General features: G+C 50.0%; 1 protein-coding gene across 1 annotated transcript in view; it reads left to right on the top strand.

The window, feature by feature from the left end:
- LOC139047310 (RNA pseudouridylate synthase domain-containing protein 1-like) overlaps positions 1-18,756 on the top strand; it is a 180,226-nt gene extending 161,470 nt beyond the window's left edge. Inside the window, exon 3 of the mRNA XM_070521139.1 lies at positions 18,017-18,756. Coding sequence (XP_070377240.1) covers positions 18,017-18,421 — 405 coding nt within the window. The 3' untranslated portion in view covers positions 18,422-18,756. The remainder of the gene's footprint in view (positions 1-18,016) is intronic.
- Positions 18,757-19,266: the final 510 nt, after the last annotated feature.

Raw genomic sequence — 19,266 nt, forward strand, 5'->3', positions numbered from 1 at the left:
AACGTTCCAGCTTCAGTTCAACACGACGCAGCCGTGATCCGACGCCAAGACCCAACTGCAACGCCAGACAAAGAACCACCGACCTCGATGTGCTTCTCAACGGCCACGCAGTTACCGCCTTAGTGGACACAGGGGCTGATTACTCCGTCGTGAGTGGACGCATCGCCGCCCAGTTGAAGAAGGTTAAGACTGCATGGGAAGGCCCTCAAATTCGCACCGCTGGAGGACACCTGATTACGCCGACTGGAATCTGCACGGCAAGGATAACCATTCATGACCGGACTTACCCTGCCACCTTCGTTATCCTCCAACAGTGTTTTCGAGACGTCATTCTCGGTATGGACTTCCTGAACCAACACGGCGCAGTCATCGACCTGAAGTCGAAGTCAATAACGCTCTCGGAAGATAAAGCGATACCGCCGGAGAGCCCTCGTAGTCACCACGCCTTGAGTGTGCTCGAAGACCAAGTGAGCATCCCGCCCCGCTCCAGCATTGTTATTTCGGTCGGCACCGAAATACCCGCTGACGTAGAAGGTGTCATCGAAGGCGACCAACGTCTCCTGCTAGACCGTGAAATTTGCGTCGCAAGAGGGATCGCTCGACTGCATGGAGGGAAAACTGAAGTGTTGCTGACAAACTTCAGCCAGGAGTTCAAGCACATCAACAAGGGCACGACGATCGCGTACATCGAGGAAATTGTGGAAACCTGTAATGCGTTTGTCCTCTCGGATTCCGCCGCATCTACCCCGACGACCATGGTTCCCGAACCAGACTACGATATTAATCCAAATCTCCCAGTGATTAAGCAACAGCAGCTCAGAAGTCTGCTCCGACGATACAAAGGCTGCTTTTCGATGACATCGAGGATTCGACAAACACCAGTCGCCAAGCATCGCATAATCACCGAGGAGTACGTTCAACCACACCGCCAAAGCCCTTACCGAGTTTCGCCGCGAGAACGCGAAACTATAAGAGAACAAGTCGACGAAATGCTGCGCGACGACATCATCCAGCCGTCGAAAAGCCCGTGGGCATCCCCTGTTGTCTTGGTGAAGCAAAAGGACGGAACCCTACGTTTCTGCGTCGATTATCGTCGTCTGAACAAGATCACGAAGAAGGACGTATACCCCCTTTCACGGATAGACGACGCATTGGATCGGCTCTGCAACGCTAAGTACTTCTCCTTGATGGACCTCAAGTCTGGCTATTGGCAAATAGAAGTCGACGAATGAGATCGCGAAAAGACCGCCTTCATCACCCCAGACGGCCTCTACGAGTTCAAGGTTATGCCATTTGGACTGTGCTCGGCGCCTGCAGCGTTCCAGCGCGTGATGGACACGGTTTTAGCGTTATTGAAATGGCAGACCTGTCTCGTTTACTTGAATGACGTCGTTGTATTCGCCGGAAATTTCGACGATCACCTTAGGCGGCTTGCCACAGTACTAGAGGCCATCAAGTCATCAGGGCTCACTCTGAAGCCAGAAAAATGCCGCTTCGCTTACGACGAGCTTCTGTTCCTAGGCCACGTCATCAGTAAATCCGGAGTACGCCCCGACCCCCAGAAAACAGCTGACATCGCAATGTTCCCGCAGCCCACCGACAAGAAGGCAGTGCGTAGATTCCTTGGCATGTGTGCCTACTACAGGCGCTTTGTCAAGGACTTTTCACGCATCGCCGAGCCCTTGACACGTCTAACTAAATGTGATGTTGAGTTCAAGTGGGAAACGCCGCAGGCCGACGCATTTGAAGAACTCAAACGACGCATGCAGTCGCCGCCGGTACTTGCGCACTTAGACGAGGACGCCGACACAGAAATCCATACTGACGCCAGTGGCCTAGGCCTCGGTGCCGTTCTAGTCCAGAGGAAAAACGGAGTCGAACAGGTGATATCTTACGCTAACCGGTCGCTGTCAAAAGCGGAACGCAACTATTCTACGACCGAAAAGGAATGCCTCGCCATCGTTTGGGCTACAGCTAAATTTCGCCCTTATCTTTATGGCAGGCCATTCAAAGTCGTCAGTGACCATCACGCGTTGTGTTGGCTAGTGAGTATAAAGGATCCTTCAGGACGACTGGCGCGGTGGAGCCTCAGACTACAAGAATACGACATCACTGTAACCTACAAGACCGGACGAAAACACTCCGATGCCGATTGCCTATCACGCGCCCCCATTGACCCGCCGCCGAAAGATGACGAAGATGACGACGCCTTCCTTGGCATGATAAGCGCGGAAGACTTCGCTGAACAGCAACGGGCAGACCCAGAGCTAAAAGGCCTAGTGGAATATTTGGAAGGGCACACCGACGTTGTCCCCAGGGCATTTAAGCGCGGATTATCTTCCTTCACGCTTCAAAACAATCTCCTCGTGAAGAAGGACTTTTCACCAGTCCGCGCCAACTACCTTCTTGTTGTCCCCTCAGGACTTCGTCCAGAAGTATTGCACGCCCTACATGACGATCCGACCGCTGGACACCTCGGTTTTTGCCGGACACTATCGAGGATACAAGAAAAGTATTATTGGCCGCGCCTGACCGCCGACGTCGCCCGTTATGTCAGAACATGCCGAGACTGACAGCGACGCAAGACACCGCCGACAAGGCCAGCCGGATTACTACAGCCAATCGAGCCTCCTTGCCGACCATTCCAGCAGATCGGGATGGACTTGCTGGGACCCTTTCCGATGTCAACAACCGGAAATAAGTGGATCGTCGTGGCGACAGACTACCTCACCCGCTTCGCTGAAACTAAAGCACTGCCGAAAGGTAGCGCCGCCGAAGTGGCGAAATTGTTTGTCGAAAACATCCTGCTTCGACATGGCGCCCCAGAAGTCCTCATCACCGACAGAGGAACGGCCTTTACAGCGGAGCTCACCCCAAGCCATTCTGAAATACAGTCAGACAAGGCACAGGAGGACCACGGCCTACCACCCGCAGACGAATGGTCTTACGGAGCGGCTGAATAAGACCCTCGCTGACATGCTAGCGATGTACGTCGACGTCGAACACAAGACGTGGGATGCCGTCCTGCCGTACGTAACATTCGCTTACAACACGGCGGTGCAAAAAACAACACAGATCACGCCGTTTAAGCTGGTTTACGGCAGGAACCCGACGTCGACGCTCGACGCCATGCTGCTCCACGTCACTGACGAAGAGAATGTTGACATCGCTAGCTATCTCCAGCGCGCCGAAGAAGTCCGACAGCTCGCCTGCCTACGGATCAAGAACCAACAGAGGAACGACAGCCGACACTACAACCTCCGACGACGCTTCGTCGAGTACCAGCCCGGCGACCGTGTTTGGGTATGGACCCCTATACGCCGACGAGGACTGAGCGAGAAGCTTTTGCGTCGCTATTTCGGACCGTACAAGATCATCCGACGTATTGGCGCGCTCGACTATGAGGTCGTGCCTGACGGCATTTCGCTATCTCAGCGGCGCCGCTCACGACCTGAAATAGTCCACGTCGTGCGACTCAAGCCGTAATACCAGCGTTAATGAACTTTGGAGCTACGCGTCACTAACCTTTGGACTTTGTTTCTTTTCGTTGTTTTGTTACTTATGTTCAATAAGTGTCCTTTTGTGTTTCGCTCTCTTATGTTTGTAGCATCGGGACGATGCTTTTTAAGAGGGGGGTATTGACACGTATACTTACCTTTATCGGGCAACCACGTTTCGCAGCCTAACAAATGTAATCGCAAGGCGTGGGACGCGCCTGTATGTATCCGAAGTTTCTGGAACGTTATCGATGCTTCTATCCGCTGTCTGTTGGTCGCCGAACGTTATGTTATCTGATTTCATCACCTGACGCGAATGGTGTAGAACTTTGAGGAAGGTACGCGGGTCCGAAAGATTAGTCTGGAACATTCGATGACTGCTCTATAAAAGCCGACGCGCTTGACCCGCTGATCAAATTTTCGACGATCGTCGACTGTGTTCGCCGCTATCGTTGTGCTTTAAGTGTAGCCTGTTTTGTGGGCACAGGTTCGCCCAATAAAAGCTAGTTTTGTCTTTCACAGTACTGCTACTGTGTTCTTTCTTCACCGTCACTGCCACGTGACAATATCATCAGGGAATCGCAAGTTACTGAGGTATTCTCCATTAACTCTTATCCCCAATTCTTGCCAATCCAGGTCTATGAATACCCCCTGTAAACACGCTGTGAATAGCATTGTAGAGATGGTATCTCCCTGCCTGACGCCTTTCTTTATAAGGATTTTGTTGCTTTCTTTATGGAGGACTACAGTGGCTGTGGAGCCGCTATAGATATCATTCAGTATTTTTATATATGGCTCGTCTACACCCTGATTCCGCAATGCCTCCGTGACTGCTGTGGTTTCGACTGAATCTAACTCTTTCTCGTAATCAATGAAAGCTATACATAAAGGTTGGTTATATTCCGCACATTTTTCTATCACCTGATTAATAGTGTGAATGTGGTCTATTGTTGAGTAGCCTTTATGGCATCCTGCTTGGTCCTTTGACTGACGGAAGTCTAAGGTGTTCCTGATTCTATTTGCGGTGCAGCAGGATGGCTCCCACGCCTTACGGCGAAGCACCCCCAGCCAAGATGACAGGCTTGGCCGGATAAAAGCGTACCTGCACTGGAGCATTGCTGATTAGCTCCTTGCTACGCTGGAAGGCCATGTCCTGCTCCTTCTTCCAGATCTACTGCTGTCCATCTTGAAGCAGGAGAAGGGGCGGTTGTAGATGCGCTGACAGGTTTGGCAGGAAACTCCTGTAGAAGTTGATGAGGCCAATGTAAGCTCCTTCTTGTTCTGAGGGTTAAGCGCCTTGAGCACAGCATCAACCTTGTGGTGTCCATGGCTAGGCTGCCTGGGCAATGACATGTCCGAGCTACTCAACACTGGGGGCCAGGAAAACACACTTTTCCAGCTTGAGCTTGAGACTGATGTCGTGCAGTCGTGCATGATGTTGTGCAGGTTCTGCAGGTGGTCCCTCCATCGTTAGCAGTAACCAGGATGTCGTGCAAGTACACCGCCACGTGCCTCATGTCCCTGAAGAGGTTGTCCATCTCGCTCAGAAAAATGGATGGGGCTAAGGCCACGACTTACGGGAAGTGTGCTTGCTAGAAGAGCCAGAGTTTTCGATATTGAGACATACTTCTGGGCGGCATCCTCAAGCACCAGCTGCTGATAAGCGTCTCGGAGGTCGAGCTTCGTAAACTTTGGTCCCCCAGACAATGCTCACAAGAGATCTTCTATCTGGGACAGTGTTGTGCCCGATGGCCATTAAGAAGGGGGGGGGAGGGGGAATGCCACCCCTGCGACATGCAGTTGTCACTGGCAACACTGTACGGCAACACTGTACGGCAACACTTTACGCTACGATTCTTCACACCTGTCAGCAGCCAATCTAGCCTGTCCACACTGGAGTGAAGGTCCGTACAAGGCTATGCTTCTTGTCGCCTGTAAGCCGCACAAACTGGCATTACCACGTCAGGATCGGAGTCGGCGTGCGTTCTCCCTACTTTTGACTGTTTGTGTTCAGTAATGTGCGTGCGTTTCCAACTTGGCTCACCGAAAAGGGCACCAGCTCACCGATACCATCAGCTCATCGGCGCTGGGAATTGTATCCTGACGCCGGATTGGTGGAAACCGTGAACAATGACGACGCAGGCATAAAAAGCGGATCTAGGCGGCTCGTGTTGGAGTCACACTTTTTTGCAAAAAGTGTGACTCGGACATGCTAAGAAGCTACCATAGTGTGCTCCAATAATTGGAACCATTTTGCAATCTCAACCATGTACGTTTTTGAATATATTCCTTCTTCATTCTCTTAAACGTTGCACGGAACCCTTTTTCCCGGTACCTGGCACGGTATCATCGATGGAAACTTCGTTGGCCACACGGACCCTCGACTTCGCAACAGTGGTAGTCAGCTGTCAGATTGACCTCACGGAACTTGCGACGTGTTGACCATCGCAACAGTGTGTACTTGTCGACGGTAGCGACGGTGTTGATAGTAACCTTGAAATCCCCACAGATTCTGACACTGCTGTCTCGCTTGAGAACTGGTATAATGGAAGCGGCCCATTCAGACGTCTTAATGCGCACCAGGATGCCTTGTCACTGTAACCGTTGCAGCTCCTGGGTGACCCCGTCCTTCAGGGCGAATAGCAGCAGACGAGGCTTCAAAAAACGAGGGCGGGCTCCCTCAGGTACATAGATGCCAGCCGTCGTGCTGGTGAATTCGCCCACCCCTGGCTGGAACAGGGACTTGAACTCGGTCAGGAAGCTTCCAACATCTTTCACCATATGCAGGACGGCTTCTTGATACTCCGGCAGTGAACATCCAGTGCATGAATCCAGTTTCGGCCCAGCAGCATCGGCAATTACCCCTTGGTTATGTAAACGGGAAGGATTGCCTCCCTGTCACCAAAGCGAACGCTGACCTGGGCCTGACCCTGGACCTGGGAGAGTTGTGCGGAGTAACTGCGCTGCCCGATGCCGGAAGCCTCGACGGACACGCATGTACCGCGGCGCAGACAACAGAATAAGGCCTATGAGCCAAAATCGTGTCCAAATCGGTGTCCAAATCGGTGGCCAAAACCGTGTCCAAAATCGGTGGGTCCTCCGCCATGGTGGGGAGCGTGGCCACTGGGGAACTCGAGCCTGCTACCGCGCGTCTCCACCGCGTGCCCTTACGACGGCCAGGGTAGCCGTCGTAAGTGCTTGTGTAGAACCTAGGCTTGAACCAGGCTGCTGCTGCTGGTGTCCGCTGTTCGTCCTCCCCCTTTGGCATACCCGTGCCAGGTGACCAGTTTTCCCGCACGTGAAGCATTGTGCTTGAGACAACTGGCACTGTGAGGATGAGCGAGCACCAGCCCAACGACTGCAGGTACTGTCCTTTGTCGCCAACTTGTCTACCGCCGCTTCCGCGGACAGTGAGCCGGTTGCACGTGCAATCTCACCGGCGTCCTTGGCCACAACTTCCATCACCAGCGCTGCCTTCACAGCGTCGTCCAGCGAGTGGTCGAGTAGCTCTAGAAATCACGTCTGCATAGCGTGGTTGTTTATGCCGCAGACGAGTGTCACGGAGCAGCGAGTCCAGCTGGTCCCCGAAGGCGCAGGCACTCGCTAATCCTCATAATGCCGCAACGAACTGGCCAAGAGTTATCTCCTTCATGGCGGCTCCAGTTATTGAAGCGGAAACGCTTCATTAGTGTGGACGGTGCCGCGGTGAAATGCGAGTGCAGTATGGTGAGCAGCTCACTCAGCGTCTTAACATGCGATGTGGCTGGCTTGGGGAGGTCGAACAGGAGACTGAGGACGCGGGTCCTGCAGATGACCAGGAAAATGTCCCGCTGTTTGGCCTCGGGTTTGTCGTTTGTTCGAAAGAACACGTGGACATGCTCCTGGTAGACTGGTCGGGCGGACCCATCTCCCTCGAACGGCTCGAGCCTTCCGTACAGTGGCATGGTGGCAAGAATGTGAGGAGGTGTTATGCTGCTCGCGGCGGCGTGGGTCGATACGTGGTCACTCACCGCCACTGTCACGATCCACTCCAGTTTCGTGAATGAGTGTGGTTCGAGGCTCTCTACGTTAGAGTTACGCTCCGCAGCGTGGTGGTGATGAACCATGGCTGACCGCCAAGCAGCTGTGCTGGTCGGTGTTTATTTGGTGTGGTGACCAATGTTGTCCACCCAGCCTGGCAGGCCACCGAGCCTGGCGGGCCACCGAGCCTGGCGGGCTAACGAAGATTATGCTCGAGGAGGTGTGAGATGCTCGTTATAGAAGTCTACTGTATAATTGTTATTGCAAGTAAAATTTTTGCATCTGTCAGCCGATTATCCGAGTGGCTGTATTTCCTTTTTCTAAACATAAGCGAGTTTTATAGTAAACGGTGGCAGATAAAACGTAAATTAGGATTGGTTGACAGGCCTGTTTAGAATGATCAACAACATTGGTCGGCTGTGAATCTCCTCCATTGTTAGACTGTAGACCGGCTTTTCTCGATACCTGATCTGCTCTTCTTTTGTGCATGTGTACTATGGTGTTGATTGTTGTTGTCGCTCCTGGTGCTTTTTGCAATTTAATGCACCTGAATGTTTTCTGTTCATTGGCTCATTTCCAGATAAAAGTTTGCGCCAGGCCTTTTAGCTGCCCTTCTGCTGTTGCATGTCACTTCGCGCTCTGCGCCATGAAGTTTTGACAAGTAAACCACTTTTACGCTTAGGTCGAACCTGCCAACATTTACGAGTTTATCATGAAATGACAGGTTGTTAGAAGTTCTTTACAATTGTAGTATTGGCACGAATAATTTTACTGTTCATTTCTGTTATCCAGTTTAGGGGAAAATTAATTTCAGTTTTGGGTGCACTCGTTTACAAAAATGCAAGTATAGACGCTGACCAATTTTTAAAGCCACATTTTTTGACTGCAGCAGCCCCAGACACTAACAGAGTTAATGTATAATGGCAACCAAAATCTCAGTTGCTGTTGCATGAATGTTTCTTGAATAAACATTATGAACATTTGTATTTGTCTGTGGTACAGATTATTCATGTTGCTATCTTGTTCACAACATTCGTACAGAAGAAGATCTGCAAATTTTGATGCACTTAGCATTCGTTGTCTACTTTGGGCACTTTCAGTCTACCTAACATCCATGTCTTTTTTTGCGCCTTTTTAATTTTACTTTATATTTAGATACTTGCTCTATGACGATGTTTTCGTGGTTGTTTCTTTCTAAAGGATGTTCTTTTTGACAAAATAGATATTCTATAAAAAGGCAGTGAGCACAGTGAACGGGGCTATTTTGCAGGCGAGTTCCTATTAATGTGGACATACTTTTCCGCTAATATATTACAAGTTTCAAAAGAATAATTAACAAAATTAATAACTTTTTGATAAGTAGTTTGGGGGCAGTTGTCTAAGTGGCATATTTGGAGCCAGTGACATTTTCATGCACACCCATCTTTTAAAACTCTTGAAAATTGCGCCTACATTGAGATATTCATAACCAAATTCCAAAGTTCAATCGAGGCATTATCGAGACTGAGCGTGTCCCACTGCACGTCAGACTGCAACGCTCCGTAAAGAAAGAGCGTAGGTTTAGGCATGTTGGCATTCCATAACGTTTAGGTTTTTAGCTCACGAAAAGGGACGAAAGACAGAGGTACGACGCGGACACAGTGCTAAACTTCCAACAATTGTTTTATTCTACGAAGTGGTAGACATATATATATATATATATATATATATATATATATATATATATATATATATATATATAGGTAACAGACAAAGGTGTACACATGCACATACTATGTACTGGTTTCTAATCAAATGAGACAGCAACAAGAGATGTGTAATGAAAAGTTAAGATGATATCGAAGATGAAAAAGTGACCATGCATACCAAATTTTTTTTTGTAATTGCACGATTAAAATGCTATCTCCATCAAGCCACCTTCTGTGTCACGTTTAAAAAATCGAATTCTTTTTTGAAAGATCGCTAGTTTGGGGAACGCTTGTGTTAGCGCGCCTTCGATCGGAAGAGGAAGAGAATTCAGAGGATTCCACAAACAGATGGCTCGTGGCAAAGCTGACTGATTATATGCATCTGTGTTTCTGTAGACGCGAGTGAAACTTAACTAATTATTCAGTGATTGCGATATACAACTTGCATGTTACAGAAGCGAATACGATGACTTCATTTGATGAACATATTTGTGGAGCAACGACAGCAATGCCAGGTCACGACTACTACTTAGTGCAGGAAGTGAAAGGTCAAATTTGATTTGAGTTATGCTTGACTGTCCATCGTAATTGCAAGAAATGAATTGACTAGCTTGGTTTTGGCTGGCTTCTAACATACAGAATGAATATTCATGATGATCCGCGAACTCAAGCTAAGGGCGGACGAAAGTCAGGAACGTTAATTTGCGGATGTTAGACGGGAATTTACGTAGGTTGCGACAAATGTATCCTAGTGTTTTTGAAGCATTGGCGTATATGGTTCTTATATGAGAGTCCCAGGAAAGATCTGGGGCGAGATTAACGCGTAGATATTTGTAGAGTGAAGCTTCCGTTATTGGATCCATATTTATGTAATAAGAAAAACTATTTAATGTGCTTGCGTGTGAAAGTCATTACTTTGCATTTAGATGAATTAAGTGTCATTTGCCTGGTGTTGCACCAGTCACTAATGCGTTGAAGGTTGTGGGGACTTGGGTAATTCGACGCGGCATTGCGCGGGCGCATTTACCGGTTCTGCCGTCCCTACGCCTCACTCCCTCCTCACTAGTTGTCAGCGGTGGCGCTCCGCTCGCGTTGGATCACGTTGAGGGCAGGGCTAAGACGTCACGACGGTGGCCCAGGCGGCGACTCTTGTGGCACCAGCGTGTCTTTTCTCCCTTGGGACTGCGTCGGGTACGTATGTGCATGCTTCCTCTTGTCCGCCGACACCTTTGTGACTAGGACTAAGCTCACGCACAGTGCCTTTGTGCGGGGAGCGCGTACCTCGTGTTGATCCTGTCCCGATGCTAAGCTGAAGAACGGGTGTCTAGTGCTCGCGTGAGGTGTTACCACGCCGAGCCGCGCTTATCAGAAGCCCAAGCCGAAGAAGATTGCCCAAGCTCTCGCGAGTTGGCCCATTGGTTGTGGCGAGAGGAAGTAGCATAGCCGCCGGGACTTTTTCTAGCGGCGTGTCCCAGCTTGAGCCTATGCTCTCGCAGCGACGTGCTATAGGCACCCCTGACTGTATTTTCTGCCCTTGGTGTAGGACTACTTCAGTTTTCCGCCGCCCCGGGCCTGGGCGTTTGTGCAGTGTCCAGTGTCGCCGGATACAATGAACGGAATCAGTTAACTCAGCGCAATACTGTGTTCTTGCATGCTTGGCTTGGTAGACCCTTGTGGCCTAGTGCTCGCGCAGCAGCACTAGAGGCGACGACGGACGTGGACCTGTGGCTCGCTAAGCTCGAACCCATGGTGGTCGGTACTCCTGCGAGAATGCAAGACCCCACAAGGTCAAATGATGAATAAGATGGTAACTGCTGGTAATTGGTCCCTATATTATACAGTCATCGGAAAAAATTCGTGTGCAAGAAGACATATTGTCAGCCAGATCGTTGATGTAGATTAGAAGAAGCAGTGGTCCTAATACATTGCCCTGCAGTAGACTGGAAGTTTCGAGGTGAGCAGTGATGTAAAATCGTTTGCAATGGTAAATTGCCGACGATTAGGTCGAAAGTAATGGATCCAAGATAGCGTTAAACAGCAAAATATGAGAGCAGTTAATTTGGAAATTAAATGGCAGTGAGCCACACGGTCGAAAGCCTTAGAAAAGTCGAGAAAGATACAATCTGTTGGAAGGTTATGGTCCATGTAGGAATGTATGTTAGTAATGAACTCTAATAAATGTGTCTCGCACGATAAACCTTTCCTGAAGCCATGCTGGTTAGTAAAGAAAAAGATATTCGATTCAAGATGTTATATATGAGATGCTATAATATGCTCGAGCATTTTGCAACATATGAGCGTTAACGAAATTAGACAGTAGCTTTCAGCGAAATTTCTGCTGCCACTTTTGTACACGGGTACCACTTCAGCAATTTTCCAATCAGAAGGGAGCTGGCCGGATGGTAATGACTGACAAATCACCAATGGTAGCACAATTAAATCTGAATACAGCAATGTTGGTAAAATCTGCAATTTGCTTCATTATATTGAAATTTCATTGTATTGAAATTCTATCTTTTATCCAAATAGTCGCCGATCGAATTTTCTTACGGAATGGGGCCGCAACATTTATTTATATTCGTTATTTAGTAATATATTATTATAATGTCAGTATTATATATTATTATTTATTCATAAAATTAATTTTTATTTATTATTGGGCAGTCAAAATAAGCAGATTTGAATAAAACATTATTTTGTTGAATTTGAGAGCCAGCGACGAAACGTACAGTTCTGTGCCGTGACACCGATACCTTCACATCTCCGGCATGAAGTGAGGAGCCGTACTTTCGCGTCTACTCTGCCACCGTGGCTGATATTGGCACCCGCAGTGGGATGACGCTATCATGAAAAGTGCTGGCAATAGGAAGCGAATGCATCTGCCTCTTGCCTAATGCGTCTCAGAAACTCAAGATTCCCAGCACTAAACGCGCGAGAGGCAGTGCACGATGCCGTGCTATCTCAGCTTGCCCAATCTTTGCAGATGCGGCAGACTATCTCTAAACATGGGGCACGGGCTCCGTATGCACTTAGCCACACTGAAGGGCATGTGCAGCCACAGCTTCACTAGAAAAAAAGGACGCATGCCAATCTGCCCCCACTCCCACCCTCTCCCACACTTGAACGCGTTACCGTGACCTCACTGACTTTCCCCTTGCTTGCGCGGGGAGATGGTGCCCATTGGGCCACCATCCTTTTCGGCTCACCATCACACGTTTTCACTCTCACACAAAGCGCACAGCGCGCGAGGCACGATATCTTATCGCACTTGACACAGCTCTGGTTTGGCGATTGCTCTTGGTCGTGTGATTTGAGACGAGCGTTCGCAAGCAGCCGCACGTTATTAAATCATTTGACCATCTGTTGCATTGACAGAATTTTTCATTGTCTTGGTATTCTGCCACGGTGGCAGTAAAACTTAGTTATAGGGAAATCGTGTATAAATATATTTTGTTATATTGAGGTTCAACGTACATATAGTATTTTGAAAAGAAGTTAAAAAAAGGTAAATACTTCGTTATATAGAGTACTTAGTTCTGTTCTGGTTCGTTATATCGAGGTTTAACTTACAATGTGTCACTGCATTGCTTCATAGATAATGTGTTTCTGTGTTGGCCAAATGGTGTGTCGGTACATTGTGTTACGTTTCGCCTATGACGCGCGGTGTAGCCGTCGCGAATTCAACGGACGCCGGGGCTTCATTCAAAGCGGCGGACATTTTGGCCCGTTCGGAGCGGCCGCGACGCATCCCCGCCGAGCGCGTCCCGGCATGTTCAGTGCCACGTGTCTTCGTGTGTGCGTGTGTGTGTGTGTGCCCACGCTTGTCAAAGCGCGGCAGCTGGGGAGAGGAGCTCCCCCAGTGTGAAGCGAGGAGGTCTGACCGGCGCCGGCCCGTCTGATGCGTCACCTCCTTGTTCCAACGTGTCTCTCAGTCCGTCCGTCGCCGCTGTCACGTGACGTAGTCCCGTGACCTTCCCTCTTGCTCTCAACTCCGAGAGTATAAGAGCAGCTGCCCCCGGACGCCAAGAGAGAGGCTCCGATTTCTACTGTTGAGTAACGTGCTCTCCCGTCTCTCTACTTCGGTCGACCTGACCGCCCGCTCTTTGCGATGCTAGAATAAACAAGTTGTTCTGTTAGCAGTCGCCTCATGCTTTGCTGGGACCTTCGGATGCTTCCAGTGTGCCCCAGGCCGCCAGGCCAACGCTACCCTTGGGGCTTGCGACCCATTTGCAACAACGGGTGTCAGCACTGAGGTTCCAACAGCTGGTGGCCGCGCTGAGATTCCAACAGCCGGTGCCATCGGTGCGGATCAAACATCTGGTTGCCAGCGGTGGGATCGCGACAACGGAGGCCAGCAGCGAAGATATGCGGATTACTGTATGCTGAGCAGCACAACGACCATCCGGGAGCAGTGCAATGAGCCCTGTGTGATGACTGGTTGCCTGCAGCGGAACGACTGCGCTGAATACTTGGCTGCGAGGTTTGGTGAGTGCGGGACTTTCTTCTTCTGAGTTTTGCCAGGCTTTTGTTAGTGTCAGAAACAGAGCTGGTAATTGTGGTTGTCGTTGCTGCCGGGTTAGTTGCGGCAAGACAATAGTAGGCAGTAGAGAAAGCAGCATTCAGAGCAGCCATGGATTTGAAGTCGTTGCGCAAACCGAAATTGTTGGAGCTTGCAAGAGAGTTGGGTCTGGATGTCTCAGACAAACTCAGAAAACCAGAACTGCTGAGGGCTATTCTTGAGTTGGAAGCTGAGGATGACGAGCTGTCGGAATGCCTTGAGACCATTGAGGAAAGGGCAAAAAGAGAGGAGCGCGAACTTAAAGAACAGAAAGAGCGAGAGCAACAAGAGAAACAGATAGAACGAGAGCAACAAGAGAAACAGATAGAACGAGAGCAACAAGAGAAAGAAAAAGAGCGTGACCGTCAACACGCTTTGGAAATGAAGCGTCTCGAGGTAGAGATGGAACGCGCTCGTAATGAAAATCAGGCACACGGTGCAGGAGAACGAGTATTGTTCAAAATGACTGACCTGATGCGTCCGTTTAAGCTTGGAGAGGACATTGGTTTGTTCCTGGTTAACTTTGAGCGAACGTGCGAGAAGCAGGGGTTCTCTCGGGAAACGTGGCCACAGCGCTTGCTCACTTTGTTACCCGGCGAGGCGGCCGACGTAGTCGCTCGCTTGGATAGAGAGGAGGCAGAGGATTTCGACAAAGTGAAATCGAGTCTGCTAAAAAAGTACAGGCTGTCCGCGGAGGCGTTCCGTCGGAAGTTTAGAGAAAATGAGAAAGGCAAAAGTGAGTCATATACAGAGTTTGCCTACAGGCTAATGTCAAACATGCAGGAGTGGCTCAAAGAAGAGAAAGCGTTTGGTGACCACGAGAAAGTTCTGCAGTGTTTCGGGCTAGAACAGTTTTATAGTCGGTTACCTGAGAACGTGCGGTACTGGGTCTTGGACAGGCCAGACGTTAGTACGGTGGCTAGAGCTGCTGAGCTAGCCGAAGAGTTTGTGACGCGTCGGGCTCGCGGAGTATAAGGACGGTCAAAAGGGTGAATTTGGCTCCAAGTTTGAGAGGCCGAAGTTCACGCCCATGAGAGCAAAGGGGGACACACGTAGTGCGGATGCGAGTGAAAGCAGTCCGACCGAACGTAAGGAGACGGCGGCAACCGAAGCCGAACGCAGAAAGCGGTTCGAGACGACGCAAGCGCGCGTTTGTTATACGTGTAAGAAGCCGGGTCATTTTTCGGCGCAGTGTCCAGAAACAAAAACAAAAGTCGTGTTTTTGTCGTTATGCAGCACTGACGAGAACATGAAGCTTCTCGAGCCTTACATGCGAGACCTCCTCGTGAACGGGAAAGAGTGCCGAGTGCTTCGCGATTCCGCAGCTACGATGGATGTAGTTCACCCCTCTTACGTAGAACCCGATATGTTCACGGGCGAGTGCGCATGGATCAAGCAAGCCGTGGAAGCTCACAGCGTGTGTCTGCCCGTAGCAAAAGTGCTTATTGAAGGACCTTTCGGAGCACTTGAGACGGAGGCGGCAGTGTCATCTATGCTGCCCCCCCAGTACCCGTACCTATTTTCGAACAGGTCCGATCACCTCCTGCGCGAGAAGGGGCTTTTGTTTGGTGAGGCTAGCGTTCAGGCCTTAACCAGATCGAAGGTTCGGGAGCTCGCTGCAAAGGCGGTAGTTGCGGGGCCGACGTTGTCGAACGATGAGAAAGGGTCAGAGGCGCAGCAAGCTGATATTCAGAGCACGCCCGAACTGAATAAAATTGAGCCTGTAGCGTTAAAGGCACCAGATACCGGAGAGGAAATGCCCGACACGGGAAAGTTAGAAGAGCTATCTGAAGATTTGCTCATCGCGCCTACATCAGACGGACTTAATAGGTTGCTAAAAGTCAGCCGGTCGGCTTTGATAGCCGAGCAAAAGAAGGATGGCAGCCTAGAAAACATACGCTGCATTGTCAAGGAAGGTATCGCCAAGAAAAATGCTCGCTTTGTGGAAAGAGGTGGGGTCCTGTACCGGAAGTATGTAGACCGCAGGGGAGTGGAGTTCGATCAGCTGATCGTGCCTCAGTGCTATCGTCAGGATCTGTTGCGCTTGTCGCATGGGGGTTCGTGGTCCGGACACCTAGGAGTTAAGAAAACTAAGGACCGTCTCTTGCAAGAGTACTATTGGCCAGGGTGTTTTCGGGACGCAGACCACTTTGTGAAGACATGCGACACCTGTCAGCGTGTGGGCAAACCAGGGGACAAATCGAGGGCGCCGTTGAAGTTGGTACCTATCATTACGGAGCCTTTTAGACGGCTCGTTATTGATACAGTGGGACCTCTGCCGGTAACAGCCACGGGGTACAGACACATTTTGACTGTGATCTGCCCAGCGACAAAGTTCCCTGAAGCAGTGCCGCTTAAAGAACTCAGCTCAGTTGAGATAGTCAATGCACTACTGTCCATATTTGCGTGAGTTGGTTTTCCTGCGGAAATCGAATCAGATCAGGGCACAGTGTTAACTAGCGCTTTGACGACAGCCTTTCTCGAAAGGTGCGGGGTAAGGCTGTTACACAGCTCAGTGCACCACCCCCAGTCGAATTCCGTTGAGAAGCTCCACTCCGTCATGAAGCGCGTGTGGAGAGCATTGTGGTTTGAACAGCAAACTGACTGGGAGCTGTTTCTGCCTGGGGTGATATTTGCATTAAGGACCGCGCCGCATGCCGCTACGGGGTGTTCGCCAGCTGAGCTCGTGTACGGTCGCTCGCTGCGATCTCCGCTTCGCATGCTTCGAAACGGATCACTGCCCTCTCCAATGGCTGCAGACTATCTCTTCCACAAATGGCCGCCTCCTGCGCTGGAGCCTTGCTTTGCAATAACATTCCTTTGAGGTGCGTTACAAAAAGGGGAGTCTCAAAGGTAACGCCGATGGCTTAAGTCGAAGCCCCTAACGTGGGAATCAGCCTCAAAATTGTTTGTTATTGATGTTTTTCTTCCTGAGGCAGGATTTTTAACATATTGCTTTTGTGTAGTGTTTCAAAGTGATGATGTGCTTTGTAGTGCAATTTTCCGATTTGTGGACGCGTTTTGAGTGCTGCTAGACTACTGTAATGAACTAGGCAGTAGTAAAAAAAGGGGAAAGAGCCTGGCATGGCTTAGTGAGGGTTGTGCCGTGCTTGCTGACTGAGCGGCTGAGTTTCGGCGTAGTTCTAACGCTTGCTGGGAACGAGAAAAAAATGAGAACTCTCCCGAAGTCACTTTGCAGTGTCCTCTGTGAACCTGAACGTGAGAACGAGGCCTTCTCGGTGCGCTGCGCTCAAGAAACGCCGAGGGACGACCGACTTCGGTTATGAGCATCATCGAGCGACATCCCTCCGGACAGCGGATGCAGTCCCCTGACCATCGGGATCTCCTTCCCCCGGCGGGGCGGTCTGTTACGTTTCGCCTATGACGCGCGGTGTAGCCGTCGCGAATTCAACGGACGCCGGGGCTTCATTCAAAGCGGCGGACATTTTGGCCCGTTCGGAGCGGCCGCGACGCATCCCCGCCGAGCGCGTCCCGGCATGTTCAGTGCCACGTGTCTTCGTGTGTGCGTGTGTGTGTGTGTGCCCACGCTTGTCAAAGCGCGGCAGCTGGGGAGAGGAGCTCCCCCAGTGTGAAGCGAGGAGGTCTGACCGGCGCCGGCCCGTCTGATGCGTCACCTCCTTGTTCCAACGTGTCTCTCAGTCCGTCCGTCGCCGCTGTCACGTGACGTAGTCCCGTGACCTTCCCTCTTGCTCTCAACTCCGAGAGTATAAGAGCAGCTGCCCCCGGACGCCAAGAGAGAGGCTCCGATTTCTACTGTTGAGTAACGTGCTCTCCCGTCTCTCTACTTCGGTCGACCTGACCGCCCGCTCTTTGCGATGCTAGAATAAACAAGTTGTTCTGTTAGCAGTCGCCTCATGCTTTGCTGGGACCTTCGGATGCTTCCAGTGTGCCCCAGGCCGCCAGGCCAACGCTACCCTTGGGGCTTGCGACCCATTTGCAACAACGGGTGTCAGCACTGAGGTTCCAACAGCTGGTGGCCGCGCTGAGATTCCAACAGCCGGTGCCATCGGTGCGGATCAAACAATTGCTTCAATCTAAATCGCATTAATAGCAACCGTGATTGTGAGGTGGGCCCTGCCGATTTCTTTTTTCGAATGGTGAACATTTTAATAATGAAACAATTAATAATTTTTAGTCTTTTGGCGTTTCCTGGCTCCAAGCGTAGTATTTTTCGAAATCTAAGATTAGCAGGTCTCCTTTATGCACAAATATTTCATCTCTGTCCCTTGCAGGTGGTGCTGAAGCCAGTGACAGGTCGGCGACATCAACTGCGATTGCACTGTGCTGCAGTGGGCCACCCTGTGGTGGGCGACACCACCTATGGTGATGCAAGGGCTGCTGGGCACAGTCGCATGTACCTGCACGCATGGCGGCTCCAGCTGCCCACTCCGTTAGCTGTGATTGATGTCAGCACTGGCAGCAAACACCCGTTTTGCCAGCACCAGGCATGGCAGGATCTGCCCTCTCGAGACGGTGACCTCGGCGGCAGGGAATGCAACATGACGGTCTGCGTCAACGATGCTTTTGATAAGCTCGAGTGCTCGGAGCTGTTTATTGCCTGGAGTACGCAGTCGCCATGGTGTTGTATTAATGAGCCCTGCCAGCCTGAGCTCTCATCCAAAGAAGGGAATAGCTGATCGATAAGAGTAACAAAATGAAAAAAAAAACTGATTTCAACTAGAAGTAGCTAAAACTTAATGTTTTCAATGCATTGGTGTGACATATGTATAACGGTGCCCATGCATCGGAACCAAATCAACGGACCAAGCCAGAAATTGTGTCTGCTTTGATCTTCATTTCCAATTGAACCCTTCTTCAGTGATTAAGGTGGTCATGTGAAATGCAACGATAGTCGTTTTCTTATTTGAGTCATTTCGAAACCCAGCACCAAAGAGGTAGACTGGGGAGAATTTGGTAAAACACTGCGACATGCAATAGAATGCCGCTGCAATAAAATTGATGACGATTGTTGCAGTGGTGTCACTAGAGTCAGCAACACCCGGGCCTGTGGCCCGCCGCGACACCCTCCCACCGTTTTCTTTCAAGCAACAAAACACAATGTTGTCACCCCTTGCTTCAGCGTGGAGTTTGTTCTGCAGCTAACAACTAAATATTTTTATTTCCTTTGGAGAACTCCAATGTAATGAGTGCACCACACAACTACCAGTTCATTTTAATTAACACTGTTGCACAAAGTGAAAAAGGGAGACGACTTAAGCGAGGAAACAAAACATCTCACCTGAGCACAAACTATCAATTTTGATAGTGCGTGCTCAGGTGTCGTTTTGCGCAGCAGTGTTATGTTCAACCAAGTAGCCCACTGTGGAACTTTCCTTAATGCCAATTCAGCACATCGAAAGTGCATACTGACGTGTCTATTTTGTATTACAGGCAGAAAAACAGGAATGTGCAATTTTTATTATTTGAAAAAAGAACACTTCTGAAAGATAAGCAGTGCAAATAGTTTTTGCCAGATGAATGT

This window comes from Dermacentor albipictus, chromosome 7, assembly GCF_038994185.2.
Source record: "Dermacentor albipictus isolate Rhodes 1998 colony chromosome 7, USDA_Dalb.pri_finalv2, whole genome shotgun sequence".
NCBI lineage: Eukaryota > Metazoa > Arthropoda > Arachnida > Ixodida > Ixodidae > Dermacentor > Dermacentor albipictus.